The 14701-nt window shown below is 36.5% G+C and overlaps 1 protein-coding gene across 1 annotated transcript in view; it reads right to left on the bottom strand.

Moving 5' to 3' along the window:
* LOC125236916 (pleckstrin homology-like domain family B member 1) overlaps nt 1–14701 on the bottom strand; it is an 85542-nt gene that overhangs the window by 43181 nt on the left and 27660 nt on the right. The window contains exon 2 of the mRNA XM_048143832.1: nt 10838–10987. Coding sequence (XP_047999789.1) covers nt 10838–10911 — 74 coding nt within the window. The 5' untranslated portion in view covers nt 10912–10987. The remainder of the gene's footprint in view (nt 1–10837; nt 10988–14701) is intronic.

The following is a 14701-nucleotide window of genomic DNA, read 5'->3' as shown; positions in this document are numbered from 1 at the left end:
CCAGACATAAAGTCAATGTCTAATTTTATACTCTTGTTTATTATATAACTAAAAACTAGTTTTTAATTGATTTACATGTAGCATAGTGAACGTTTTGCGTCAACGAGGCCAATGGATGAATTATTACTTCGCTAGACGGTAAAGTAGAAACAACATACACTATACAGATTGAGGGAGTGATACGAATTCACAAGTAAAATTATTAAAAAGGTAAGCCGAATAAAGCTACATTTAAACTATTTATACCATTACCATTTATAGGAGGTGCAAGCACTAATTGCTCGCCCTTAGAGTTGGTCAAAGGCGCCTAGCCTTCAGAGATAACATACACTAGAGAAATTTCGACGGGTACCTCGGCGGTCGGGGTGGTGTAGCGGTCGAACACGTCAGCCGCGTTAGCTGGAGACCCGGGTTCGATTCCCGGCTTCGCCACCAGTGGGCTTGATCGCTTTTTCTTTAGTGTATGGTATCTATTTCAGTTTATAATTTATATATAGTAGTGTTACTACTTAAAAAAACAAATCAAAAAAAAAATATTTCATAAAATAATTTGATTTGTTCCCTACATCTATTTATACCACTTTGTATATTCTTGGGCCCATTCTTATATCGTGTAAATGGCCCCTAAGAAACACTTGTTTGTTTTTCGTTAAATTGCGGTAAAAGTATTTGATGGTGAGGTACAGTGACCTACCAAATGGCATGGAAAAATTATGAATGAATTCATTGATAAATTCGCCATCCCTTTGCAGCTCACAGTACTCTGTAGTCTACTGCCAAAATTGTGACCGAGTCTTTAAAAGTAAATTTGGCCTGGCCAGCCATATAAGAGCTCATATGAGAAAACAACTTTGATTGCTCAGGTCGCCGTCATCGAAATCGATGTGGAAGACTATATATATATATATACTATACTCTATAGTCGGTTATTAATGTTATTATATAGCGATCTCTTGGATATTCTAAATGGAGCTAATTTTTTTTCACACAAAACTAAGTATAGGTAATTATAATTAGGAGGTACGCTTCTCCTATTTTCAAAGATATAAGTAGATGTCTATAAATCCATTGATATAGCTGTTTTTACCCTTAAACTACAAAAAAGGTCTATCTTTTTGTACCAAACAAATTATTCAAGTCTCCACCTACTCCAAAATTGTGACCCTATCCACTCCCACAATTAGCAAAAGTATCAAGAATGACAAGATACCTTCTAATATGACCGGCCTACACCATGACCGTATGTTGAACAATAGCTCTAATTCAAGGCTGTATTATGCAATTCTAACTATAGGTGCTTTGCTTACCGTTGCACAAATATACGTAACAAAGTTGCATACTGTGTGTATCTTTCTTCAAACAGCGCCGCTATCGTCGAATGTTTTGTAAAAGCATATCACAACATCTGAGTAAACTTTATCTTTTCATATTATCAAAGCTCAAAACAAAGCCACAGGTGTTATAAGTTTGTCGTTTCTGTCTCTCTGTCTGTCTGTGTACAAGTCTGTATGTGGCATCGTAGCTCCCGAACAGATGAACCGATTTAGATTTAGTTTTTTTCTGTTTGAAAGCTGAATTAGTCGGGAGTGATGTTAGAAGTGATTGATGGAAATCCACTATGTCAGGGGTTTTTACTAAATTTATATTCTGTGGGTAGGTTATCAAATTAGGATCTGAGCTCTTATCAAAGCTCAAAACAAAGCCACAGGTGTTATAAGTTTGTCGTTTCTGTCTCTCTGTCTGTCTGTGTACAAGTCTGTATGTGGCATCGTAGCTCCCGAACAGATGAACCGATTTAGATTTAGTTTTTTTCTGTTTGAAAGCTGAATTAGTCGGGAGTGATGTTAGAAGTGATTGATGGAAATCCACTATGTCAGGGGTTTTTACTAAATTTATATTCTGTGGGTAGGTTATCAAATTAGGATCTGAGCAAATAAACGAAACTGTATTCCAAAAAATATATATTTTAAATCAAACTTATTCGGTATCCACAACAGATGGTCACAAAAGGTGAAGGTTGGTGACGACCTCAACCTTATTGTCGAAAACACGTTAAAGTGATTGAGACATGTAAGGAGTTGACAGGAGTCAGCGAAATGTGAAATGAGCCGTGACCGATTCATCATTATTCATTAAATGCCGCGAATCGTATAGTATTCTTGTTTTTAAGTAACAAGACATCGTAAATACTGGTGGTAAATGCGTATGATGAATTCATAAGTTTCATAATACATCTCGACGTTTCAATACCTATATGTATTATACACCGTTTTGAGTTACGAGCATCGATTCCTCCATACGAAAGTCGGTGGAAAACTGCGAAATGCAATTTTTCTAAAAAAGAACACTTGAAATTTAGAATCTAGTGATATTGACCATTGTTTTCAATTCTAATACTTAGAATTTAAATAGCTTGTAGTGGAGAATTGGAGATAATATTACTTAACTACACGAAATCCCGAATCAAACGGTCGAAGTTCAAAAATCGACCTGATTCATTGATGTCGCTGTCAATCTGCAGATATGACCCCCAGCAAGAAAAGCGCCTTGATTTAGTAATTACTGATACTAGGTACAGGGCTGTGCAGCGATATTAGCATTATCTTTTATAATATAATAACTCTGTGCTAGGTACAAATCTCATAATAGGTAGAATCATGCCCTACAAGGTCGTTCTTGTACAATTATCCGTAATCGCGTCATTTGCTCGAGGCGCGGGCAAAAAACGGAAATCATGGTATTGACACGACCCGCTGTTAGCATTGTCTGTGGTACGAACTCGTTGCTCGTTTTTCAATTCCACACTCTGCGTTAAAATACAACTTTGCCCCCTTGTATAACAAATAACTATTTCAGTGCAGGTGGTGCTTTTTTCCCGCACTTGTCAAGTCGAAACTTCAGAGGGCCATCTGCACTGAAAAACGGCGTACGACACAAGTGCGAAAAGGAAAGGTGACTCGTGTCGATTTAAAAGCCACTCGTTTCGAACTTCTTCTTTTCCGCACTTGTATCGTAATGTACTATTTCCACGACGATTACGATATCGCGTAGCAGTCAAATACGTCTTGGTAGCGGCTCTGTTAGTATTGTCTGCTGTGGTATGGATTACATAATATAGCTCACGGCGTAAAAACGTATGATACCTGTGACCTTTGCGGCGGTCTGGTGGATCTCTATGCATTCTGGTTTTGGTATTTTTTTAATATTTTGGTGTCTCATTTTCCTCGTGGTATTATGTAGGTAAAAATATAATTTACGTAAGAATAAGAAGTCAATAATGAAATAAAACTATGGAAACGGATTAAATCGCGTATAATTAATTTACAATTCATCCCGACGTTTCGAACACTTTAAAGCGTTCGTAGTCAACGGGTGACTGAGGAAAAATTACAATGTGCAAAATCTACCCGCATACAAGAAATATTAACGAACCATGACCATAAATAATATAGATTTCTAAGGTAGGTTCACATCATGCGCGTGTATTGCGCAATAGCCCAATAGGAACGTCCATCTACAAGTGTGTTTGGGTTCCAGTAAGTCTGTGCTGGCTCTTAGTTAGCTAACCACTGTTTCACGAAAATGGAAGCTTAACAAACCGTAGCGCACCATACAATATGATTTACGTCACGGAAGACTACGTCACTTGCCCATCTGTCTGTCCGTCCAATCTAATAAACGGCTCCGTAAATCTAAATTAGGGCTCCAGCGTGTCCCATTTTCTCCCATATGACAGTTAGTGCTCTGACATAGTTAGGTTACTGGCTACAGTTTTTTAACCATGTTCTTAACCGCCCGAACGTGATGTAGATTCCGAATGAGATGGAATTACACTTATAAAACTGCACTACCTTAAAGTCTGTACACACAAATAAGTCGTGTACCTATATTTTCCGGTATACTTTGCTACATATATGACATACTCAAGAGTGTGATCCATTTATGCGTTTTTTTAATCAAACCCGAGGAAAAGGAGGATGGACTGTGTGAAAAGATAGGAAATGAAATCAAGTAAAGAATGATATGACGGGCGATAGAGAGGTATGGAAGAGGACTGATAACGGCAGGCGAATGATGATAATTAATAAATTAGATCACAGGAAATATTCAGTACAGTAACTAGGCTAAACATTTTTTTGAACGTTTCTACAACGATATCGCACTGGCTATTCTACATATCTTGTGACCGTGCTCGATGATGGTGCATTTCGTAATCCGAACTCCATTTCCTAGTTGGCAAGATTGTGGGCTCTTTCATGGCGGAATCATTTCGATCATTAGGCTTTTGAAGATTAGCTAAGTGGAAGTTTGTGTCAGTGTGTTTTATTCTTGTCTTTATTTTCTTAATCTAATTTCCACAAGACATAGTAGCTTCCTTGTAGTTATGTTTTTAAATATTTTCTACGTCGGTGGCACTGTAGCTTAAGGCCCGCCAGATTGTAAGCAGTATTCATAGCCTATGGACGCCTGCAACGGCAGAGCTTAGGTACCTAATTGTTTTGACTGAGTTTCTTTGGCACGCTAAGCAGAAAGTAGAGGAAACTTTTGTTTGATCTATTGGTATGTATGAAATCCGTGATTTTCACTATCTTTTTTGAGACTTGTCAAGCGTTTATTAATAACACGACGAGTTTTTTTTCGCTTTCAATCAACGACCAGTCGTCCTAATAAAATAAGCACGCACCTTTGTTTTCTAGGTTTCCTCACGGTGCACCGAAGCAAATAATTGCTCAAGATTCTAATCTACAGTTTGGAAATTAAACTTCAATATAAAAAGACTTAACAGCCATTTCATTTTGAACTTAAAGTAGATTGTAAGCCAGTGGTTTTAGGCTCACATTGCCTTGGGAGAGTAAGTTAATTTGAATATTTTTCTTGGGTATTAAATTGTGGAAACCATTTTCCGTTTAGGTTTAGTTAGAAAGCAAGATCTGATAATCTAGTTGTAATTGTTTTGGTTACGTTACTTTATGTTATGTACAACAAGCCGGCAGATTTTGCTTAGAGTCTGAAGAAACGCCCTTGCCACAATGGGTTAATCAGATCAAAACTCAGTCGTATATAATTATATTTATGGTCCTAGAAATAAAAATAATTGATCATAAATTGACTTGATTTACATTCTGAATTAGGGCCATTGTGAAAATAGGTTCATAACAGCTTTATTGACAAACGTCCCATACATACTAATAATACTTATTGGCATTTTTATGATCATAAATTAATATGAACGCAAATAAATTGAATATAATTATGAATTATATTCTATTATATTCAATAAGTTGAACGCACAGTTGAGTCGTAGTCTATATCATCACTATCACTACATAGTATAAAACAAAGTCGCTTTCTCTGTCCCTATGTCCCTATGTATGCTTAAATCTTTACGGCCCAGCCACGACATTGGTCTAAGCGCGACAGCGGTGAGCGGCAGCCATACGTGCGAATGAAAAGTCCCATCGTTGTGTCTCGCTCTAATATATGGCCGCCGCTCACCGCTGTCGCGCTTAGACTAATGTCGTGGCTGAGCCGTTAAAACTACGCAACGGATTTTGATGCTGTTTTTTTTAATAGATTGAGTGATTCTAGAGGAAGGTTTACATGTAGGTATAGTACCCGTGCGAAGCCGGGGCGGGTCGCTAGTTATATTATAATAGCTGGTTAAGTCAATTGCAAAAATATGAGTGTCAAAAGTGTGATATGACTGATATGTTAGGTACTTAATTCATTTTTATGTTACTTTTATAATTTGTGTTTACTCTCTCATCGTTACTGCCGGTTAAGAAACGAACTATATAAGCCTATTGTTAGTCAACTAAGGTAATGATTAAAATAAACTGACGTTTACGTCTAAGCCCATAAACATGCAACCAAAATAACCCACTTTCGCAATTCCGTACCTAATTGTGTGGCTTTCCACGCCTAGAGAGTCCTCACCATAGGAAAATATAAAGATTGAAGGTTATATACCCTTATGTCATACTGTACACCATCTATACACTAAGCACCCCATGTACGTCCGCACTTACGTCCTAAAGCACCCCATGTACAGTCGACAACACAGCTGTGAAGTGTGAATACAGACAAAGCGCCATAAATATGTATGTACAGTACCGGTCAAAAATTTAAGTTCACTCCTTGTTTTCAGTACAATTGACTGCTTTAGAGAGATAGTTTTTTGTAGTTCAGACGTCAAAATTTGTTTCGTAAACAATTTATATTTTTTTAACATCTGTTTCCGTCAAATCTTATAGGCTAAATAATTATTTGGCCTATATTATCTGGCTAAAACTGTGTTTCGTGTAAAGATGTGTCTCAATTAGTGGCAAAGGCAAGGCCATAAATATAACTAGCATTTTGCCGTCATGTTTATTAGATTTTAGTGAAAGAAAGGTACGTGAATTGTGTCTAACTAGTAAAACAAATCTCCACAAAACAATAAATATAAGTTGAAAACATATTTCGACTACCAAACCGAAGATAATTATCGTACAAAAGTACTCATTTGTACCGAAATCAAAGGGTGAACTCAAACTTTTGACCGGTACTGTATACACACCTTAACCCTTAACCTCTCGTATGCTTAGGAGCAGATCTGCTCCATATTGTTTCAACTTTAACATGTAGTTATTATGACTAATATATTAATGACAATTTTTTGACAGACGCATACGAAAGGTTAAATGCATGAATTTTTCTTTTAACGAGATATTAATATATGTGATAGACAATGGTTTTCTGACTCTGGGAAAAATAATAAAAAAAATATTTAATAAAAAGTGTTAGAAGTTAAATATGCCAAATTTTATTACATAAATATATCGTAATTGGTAAGTTTTATTTAAAAAAAAAATTACTACTATTAAAAAGGTACACTATCTGTGAAACCTGTAGATAAAATGTTTAAACATAAACTAATTACTAACTCCGAAAAAATCAGCCTAAATCACATACTAAAAATCGCCATCGTCCTATTTTTTCACACTTTTCCGCCATTTCATCTTAATCATTAAATAATAAATAGTAAATCATTATATTATTTAATTTATTTAATTGTATATTAAAATTATTAAATAATAATAAATAATGAATAATAATTAAGCAATAAATGTGATTTTGGATTGCTACATATCGAGCCACAGGCGAGCAAATATATGAAGCATATATACGATGATGCATTTATGACGACCGGTCTGGCGCAGTCAGTAGTGACCCTGCCTGCTGCGCCGCGGTCCCGGGTTCGAATCCCGGTAAGGGCATTTATTTGTGTGATGAGCACAGATATTTGCTCCTGAGTCATGGATGTTTTCTATGTATATAAGTATTTATATATTATATATATCGTTGTCTGAGTACCCACAACACAAGCCTTCTTGAGCTTACCGTGGGCCTCAGTCAATCTGTGTAAGAATGTCCTATAATATTTATTTATTTATTTATTTTATTTATTTTTTTATATACATCACCATGCATTTAAGGGTTAATGTACAGGCAATAAAGTTCTGTATACATATATTTGGCACTTTGTCTGTATTCACAGCTGGCTTGTTAACTGTACCGTAAGAAACTGATAAGCTTATAACCACTCTACTCGATCTTTTTTTATATACTACATCGGTGGCAAACAGGCATACGGTCCGCCTGATGGAAAGCGGTCGCCGTAACCCATTAGAAACTTGTACATTCCCCTTTGCTGCGTTAAGTACACATCTTCAATCAGTATCGCCTTTTTTCTCCAACTTATGAAAATATATGAATTCTGGTAAGCAAATGGCTATCAGTCATGGAGCGTAATGAAAAGTGGTGCCATGATGACGTCACACACCCATCATCTATGCTCCTGACCTTACAAATTCCCAAATGAAATTAGTAAAAAAAGGTCTTAATGCACATAAAGTATACGGGCCTTTTAGAAATGGAACACCACACGCAAGCGCAGACATTAATGCAGTAAATAGTGTATCTTTATCTTGGTTGTTTAATTAAATAGTAGCTCTTTAACTAGTAATCTAAATTATGGTTTAAGTTTTATCTATTACCTGTTACATCATTCAATTTCACTCGTAAGGCTGCTTTTCCAGTGACGGGAGGGGAATCTCCGCTAATCTTAGCTTCAGTAGAGGGGCAGCTTAGTCAAAATGTATTTTTGTTAAATGTGCAAAGATTTGATTTTGGGTCAATGAGGGCAGCTATACCAAATTTCGTTCTGTTACGGGAAATGGTCTGATAAAACTATTCTCCAGTAACCCAGAAAGATAGTTTCACCAGACATCAAACACACCTCCAACCAAAAGAGAGAAAAAAAAGAAAAATAAAAAAAGAAAAAGAAAGACACTGCCGCCCGTGATCCTGATCGAATACCATCAGTGTCATTGTCATCGTCAGTAAATAAACTTGGATCACGACATTTTTCTTTTATTACAATCTTTTATAAAAATATAGAAATACATTACAGGCCTACATATTTAAGGTATGCCCAATTGTCCACACAACCCACATTTGCATCTACCGCCTTCCAACTTTCAATGTGTCTTGCGTCAAGCGCATACCATATTGATTGCTTCTTCGTATGCAACTTTAGTCCATACGTACGCACAGGGCCTATAGCAAAGAGTACATGGTATTGTTGCAATTAAACATCGCGTAACGAGGCATTTTTATGTTTTCGTTGACTTCCATCTACAAAACTGACGCGCGAAATCTGTAAATAGGGTTAGGGACTCTTGGACGTTTGGAACTTTGGACTGAGGTCGGGCACGCTAAGTAGATGCGATTCCTTGATCTTTGGTACATACTATGAAATCTGTGGGTGCGACCACAGAATATATAACAGTACAAGTACAGAAGGCTCACTCCTTTGATGTTCACAAATTGCCGCCATTCTAAATTGTTACCTACATTAACAAACGGACCGCCGCGAGCAGCCGACATTGAATTGAAAGCCGGCATGTAATGAAATGAAATGAAATGAAATATTTATTTTCCAAGTAGGCATATTACAATGCGCTTATGAACGTCAAATAAAGCTACGCCGACTCTAACCCTACGCCTCAGCCTCGAGAAGATTTCAGTCCCCCCTCAGTTGGAGGGGGGTATCCACTATGGGACCGGCAAGAAACTCGGCGGGCAACTTCTTTTCAAAACATTACATCTTATAATTAACATGCATTAAAAAACGAGATACAATTTAATCAGCAAAAGTATTCATCAAAAAAAAGAAATATTAAATTAACAGACTATTTAGGTACCTACTCTATGGAAATTCATTTCAATAAATTATACAAAGTACAAAGCTACTATGATTAATAAGAGATTTTAGAGATGTATAGTCTCTAAGTGTTAAAGTACATCAAAAAAAAGAAAAAATATACATGATGAAAACAAAAAAAAACGAACTGATACAAATAAAAGATAACTAAAATAACTTTAGAGTTGTAAAAGACTCTTGATGTCACAACTAAAGAAAAAAAAATAGATATACTTAATCTACTTTTTTCCTTGGAGATGTATATGGTCTCCAAGAGTCAGAAAGAACTTGTAGCGCGGCGATAGAATCGCGGAGTGAGCCGCCCCTGGTGCGACCCAGTTGCGTTGCGTATCGTTCGCCAGTTCACCACGGAGCGTCAACGATTGTACTCTTGGCTAGAGGCCATCTGTGTCCATTGTCCACGCCTTCTCATTCAGAAAGGGCATCAGCATTACGCTAAACGATTTCAAAACTCTAAAAGGCAAAGGGCATAGTGTGACATAGTTTGATGGCGAAGCATTGCCTCCAAGAAAAGTCCCACAGTCATCAAATAACTGTTTGGATTGGATGGAGCATAACTTTAATGGTTTAATTTTCATTGTTCGTATAAATAATCATCGGCTTGTGGCTAATAATTTCACGTAATTCCCACGCCAAGTATGTAGGTTCACATTCATTACTATCTTTCAAATGATGGTCCCTATACCTAATCGTTCTTTCAAGTCTCTTGTGGTTAATCTTTGTCCTACAACCGGGCAAAGGCCTCTGTTTTCCTCCCAGGGTTTAATTTGCTAAGAAAAATTTAATGTTTGATCCAAATCCCTGCGGAAACATGTACATACTGTAGACATTGCGTCACGCTCGGCGGACCGCAAATTGTTTTCACAGTTATTTGCGAACTCAAGAGACCATATCTCACACTAAAAACTTGTTATACTTTCGAAGGTTAGGAACGTGTGATACCTGACTACGTCAAAAATAGTATATTGTGCAGCAAGGGAGGTCAGGGCAATTTTGTCAACGAGTGTTGATAACTCGCGACAGTCGCGACAGATGCAGGCATTAATATAAATCGATTGCTTTCGATTACAAACGCTTTTTGAGCACAAACAAACTTTTTAAATACTGCATAAAAATAAAATTCAATGTTCAAAGAAGTTCAATTACTTAGTTTACGTGTCCGTCAAAACATTTTGTCAACACTTTTTTCATTTTCTAATTGAAGTTTCTGTTGTACTGCCCGTTGCTATGGCAACGCGTTTAAGCGCGAATCGAGATGGCCGTCACAATTTCCTGTCAGATTGTAAATTGTAACGATTTATCTGAATGAAATTTACGATATACAATTAATTTAAGGAAAAAAGAAATGTTAGCCCTTATTTGAGCTCAATCAATAACTGCTGGACAAAATCTACCTATAGAACGAATCTTAGCCGTCACTCAGCAGAAATCTTCTCAGCCCTAGGACCCAAGCTAGTTGTTTATTGCCACTGTTGTCGTATAATTTAAATTTTTTGTTTGGCCCGACATTTGCCAAATGCCTCTTGGACCATTTTCACTCCATTATAGAAATAATCGAAAGAAACCAACCTTAAAGCGCTTCCTTGCTCCCTAACATCGACCCCATTGATGACGTCTTCGCCGCGCGCTTGCAGACCCGACATTTTCCACCAATCACGAGCCAGGATTGGATGCTACGGCGCGCCAAAGCCAATCAGAGCGCGTTGCGTGGTCAGCATTCTGAAAAAAACGGGTTACGTTTAAAATACTGTAGGTTTTATAGCTGCAAGACTGGAACAGAGTAGAAACTATTTTGAAAATGCATGGCAGTAGAACTACTACTTGGATAATCTAACTAAGAATACAAAATGCAAAGGCTGCAAAGCAAGGCACATGTTCAAGGGATTTTTATGAGATAGGAGGCTAACGAGCAGAAAGATCGCTTGATGGTAAGCAATCAACGACGCCCACGGACACCAGAAAGTCCAGAAACACCAGAAGGGTTTGATTTTATTGATGTGCCCTATTAAATGCAGTATTAAAGAGATATTAAATGCCTCGTCCACACCTACAAATACATAATGTAAGTAAGTAAATTAAAGTTGCTCGTTGTCGGTGTTCATTCATAATAGTCATTTATAAATTTCGTATTGTGTACCTATTACATAATACGTATAATTATATTACGTTATATTTACCTCCAAAAGGTAACCTTGGTTTTGCGGTTGATAATATTTGACCAATTGTTTTACATACAAGGCTAACGAATTTTATAACTTTTGTTTTGATTGCATCAAATCTGACGCATCGCGGGAAACTTTGTAAGAAAAATAATTCAAATTCATGAATGAGTACAGCAAGTAGGTAAGTACCTAAATAACCTCGACTTTCCTTAAATATATTGAATAAAAAATAATAATAAAAAAAATCATTTATTTCAGACTCAGGGTCCATAGATGGTTAGTAGAACATTACAACTCTAAAGAAGTAATATTAGTGTTAGTAAGACATTTACCTAATGCTAAGACTTAAAAAACTAAAACAATTCACACTTAAAACCTAGTAAACCTACATAGCGACAGCGTGCAGCATTTGCCATCGGTTGAGCATATTGAACAGACGTTGTACAGATATAGTGCGAAAAGAGTTTCCTTCGTACTTTTCCGGGAACGTTCGTATTTGTCATGCTATAGTTCAGTCAATGTCAGTTACATCTTGTACTGAGACTGACTGAAATAGCATGACACGTTCGTATGTTTCCGTAACAATACGAAGGCAAATCTTTTCGCACTACTTACATCTGCAACCCCGTTTAATACCCTAGGTAAGAATTACCTCCACCATAAGTATTCGACGTTTTAGAACACGTTACTAGATTACTTGATACGAGCCCCAATGCAAATGATATCGTCTAGTCACACTTCAACGTGCGATATTTATTTCCGAAACTGGTGTTTAAACCCAGATTGACTTTGATGATAAATGGAATACACGACACACTAAGCCATTAAAACTAGTTTAGTCTTGCGCCGTACAAAATGCCCTAATGTTATATGTTTTAATATAATCATATCATAAAAATAACATATCTAAAGCAAAAAAATACGCCTAGTTCATATTTGAGGCATAATAGGTCGTCTATTTTAAATAAAAATAGTTTAGTAAGATTTATATTATACAATAATATTTTAAATTGAATTAATAATATTATAAGTCGTCTGATATGATATACGGCTACATAAAAAGGTAAATTCTGTAAAAAATATAATTATTCTACAACATTTTTATACCAAAATAGCAAGAGGTAAGTCGGTGCCTGAATCAGTGAGGAAAATTATAATTTCCAGTAACAATAGCGGCAAATCTACGTTCCAAAATATCCAAAGACCTTTTTTGCCAAGATCTACGGCGCATACAATCATCCAGCATCAACTAAAACACGGAACCGTCTCCTGTTTAAATAAATCTGGCCGTCGAAGAATAACTGCCAAAGAGAAAACAGGATTTTGAGGAGCATCATCAGGAAAAATCGTCATGCAAGAGCAGGAGAACTTACCTAACTATGGCATGACGCGATCAAAATAAACATTTCAGTCGATACCTGAAAGACAGTAATGAAAATAATGGGCTTCGGTTTTCACACCGCTAAACAGAAACCATTACTTACTCAAAAGCAGAAAACTAACAGGTTGAAATTTGGACAAAAGTACAGAAACTGGACTGCCGATCAGTGGCGAAAAATGATATGGAGCGACAAATCCAAATTTGAGGTCATAGTTGGCGATGAACGAAGTAAAGTCATTCAAGAAAAAGGAGATGCATTTCACAAAGACTGTCTTGAACGCAAGGTGTAGTTTCCAGCATCTTTAAATGATTTGGGGCTGTATGTCGGCACAGGGTGTGGGATGTCTGCAATTTATAGATGGAACCGTCAATGCAGAGAAATACAAAAGCATCTTGGAATAGAGTTCACTACCGTCTATAAGAAAGTTCAAGTATATAAATGGATTTACTTTTCAACAAGATGGTGCCTTATGTCATACTAACAAGACAACGATGGAGTGGCTGAAACAAAAACAAATTCCTACCATATCATGGCCATCCAGCAGTCCAGACTTATCTCCCATAAAAACTTTGTAGTGGTAAATGAAGAAAAAGTTGCGAAAAGATCCTTCTAAATCCAAAGCTGATTTTAAGGAGAAACTTGTGGGTGTCTGGAATGGAATAACCCCTGAGGAGTATAGACAGTTGGTAGATACAATGCCGCTCAGAATTAAGGCCGTTTTAGATGCAAAAGGTGACGCCACCAAGTGGTAGTTGTTCTTTTCTGCATCGGCTACGCTGAAGACGAACATTTTTGCGAGTGTTACATTTGGTGAAATTATGTTTTTTTGTTTACTAGTGAGGAAAATTGTTAATTTATGTTTTGAATAAATAAAATATGCATTATAAGCTCTCTTGTTTTTATGTTACATGTTCTACTAATCATCTAATTCATCCTGAATTTTGAGGTCGAAGTTAGGACATAATATTTTTTTCATACTAGACGATATCATTTGCATTGGGGCTCGTATACACCGTGTTTCACTTAACACTAAAAACCTGAAAACAGTTTGTTCAGAATCGAGAGTAGAATCGATTGAGCTATATCTTGATGGGGGTAATATTTTTATTTAAATTTGTATTATTAGTTATTTTTTCCGTGCCTATTATATTGTACTCGTAAGACAACATTGTGTATATCGCATTGCTAGAGGTTGTTTACCTTTTTCAGTATTTAGGGGTATTAATACTGGCTGGTTACTTGGACGATTATTTTTTCCGCTACGAGTTTGACGTTGTTTGTCAGTTTAATCTTAATGTTTATCATAAGTCATAACAAATTGAACTCGTATGTCGTTAAACCTTATGTCGTTGCAGTAACGTACACAAATAAATAGTTTTATGGTTTATGGTGGAAGTTAGCAATTATTTTATTGAGTGTAGAGCTAAAAGTCAAGTAGAGGTGTACAGAAAATTAAAAATTCAATTAAAAAAAAAGTAACCATCAGATTAAAAGATGAATACTCTAGATGAGTTTAAAAAAATAAAAATCAGTTGGGGTGTCTGAGGTTTTGAGGGTTACCGGAAACACGTTGTATAGCGTAAATTTCACGGTAAGGAAAAAACATGTAATGTTTAGTTCTAGTAAGCAACGGATTGGGGGCGCTGCGCTGTTCACTTTCTCCATACAATGAATGTCATATTCCCTGACGTTTACGATACTTAGTAACGTATTTTGATTTTTGAAACGTCTTAAGTCTCTGGTGTCAATAACATCTGCCTATAACCGTAAGGTTACCGTCTTCCTGTCTACGGAAGACTGTCACACAATAAATACAACGCAGGTCAAACTTGGCCCATAATGTCTTATACAACCGTTACACAACAGTTATCCGCTAAGCTGCTTCCTGG

This window comes from Leguminivora glycinivorella, chromosome 20 (genome assembly GCF_023078275.1).
Source record: "Leguminivora glycinivorella isolate SPB_JAAS2020 chromosome 20, LegGlyc_1.1, whole genome shotgun sequence".
In the NCBI taxonomy this organism is placed as follows: Eukaryota; Metazoa; Arthropoda; class Insecta; order Lepidoptera; family Tortricidae; genus Leguminivora; species Leguminivora glycinivorella.
This window is presented reverse-complemented; position numbering and strand designations above follow the sequence as displayed.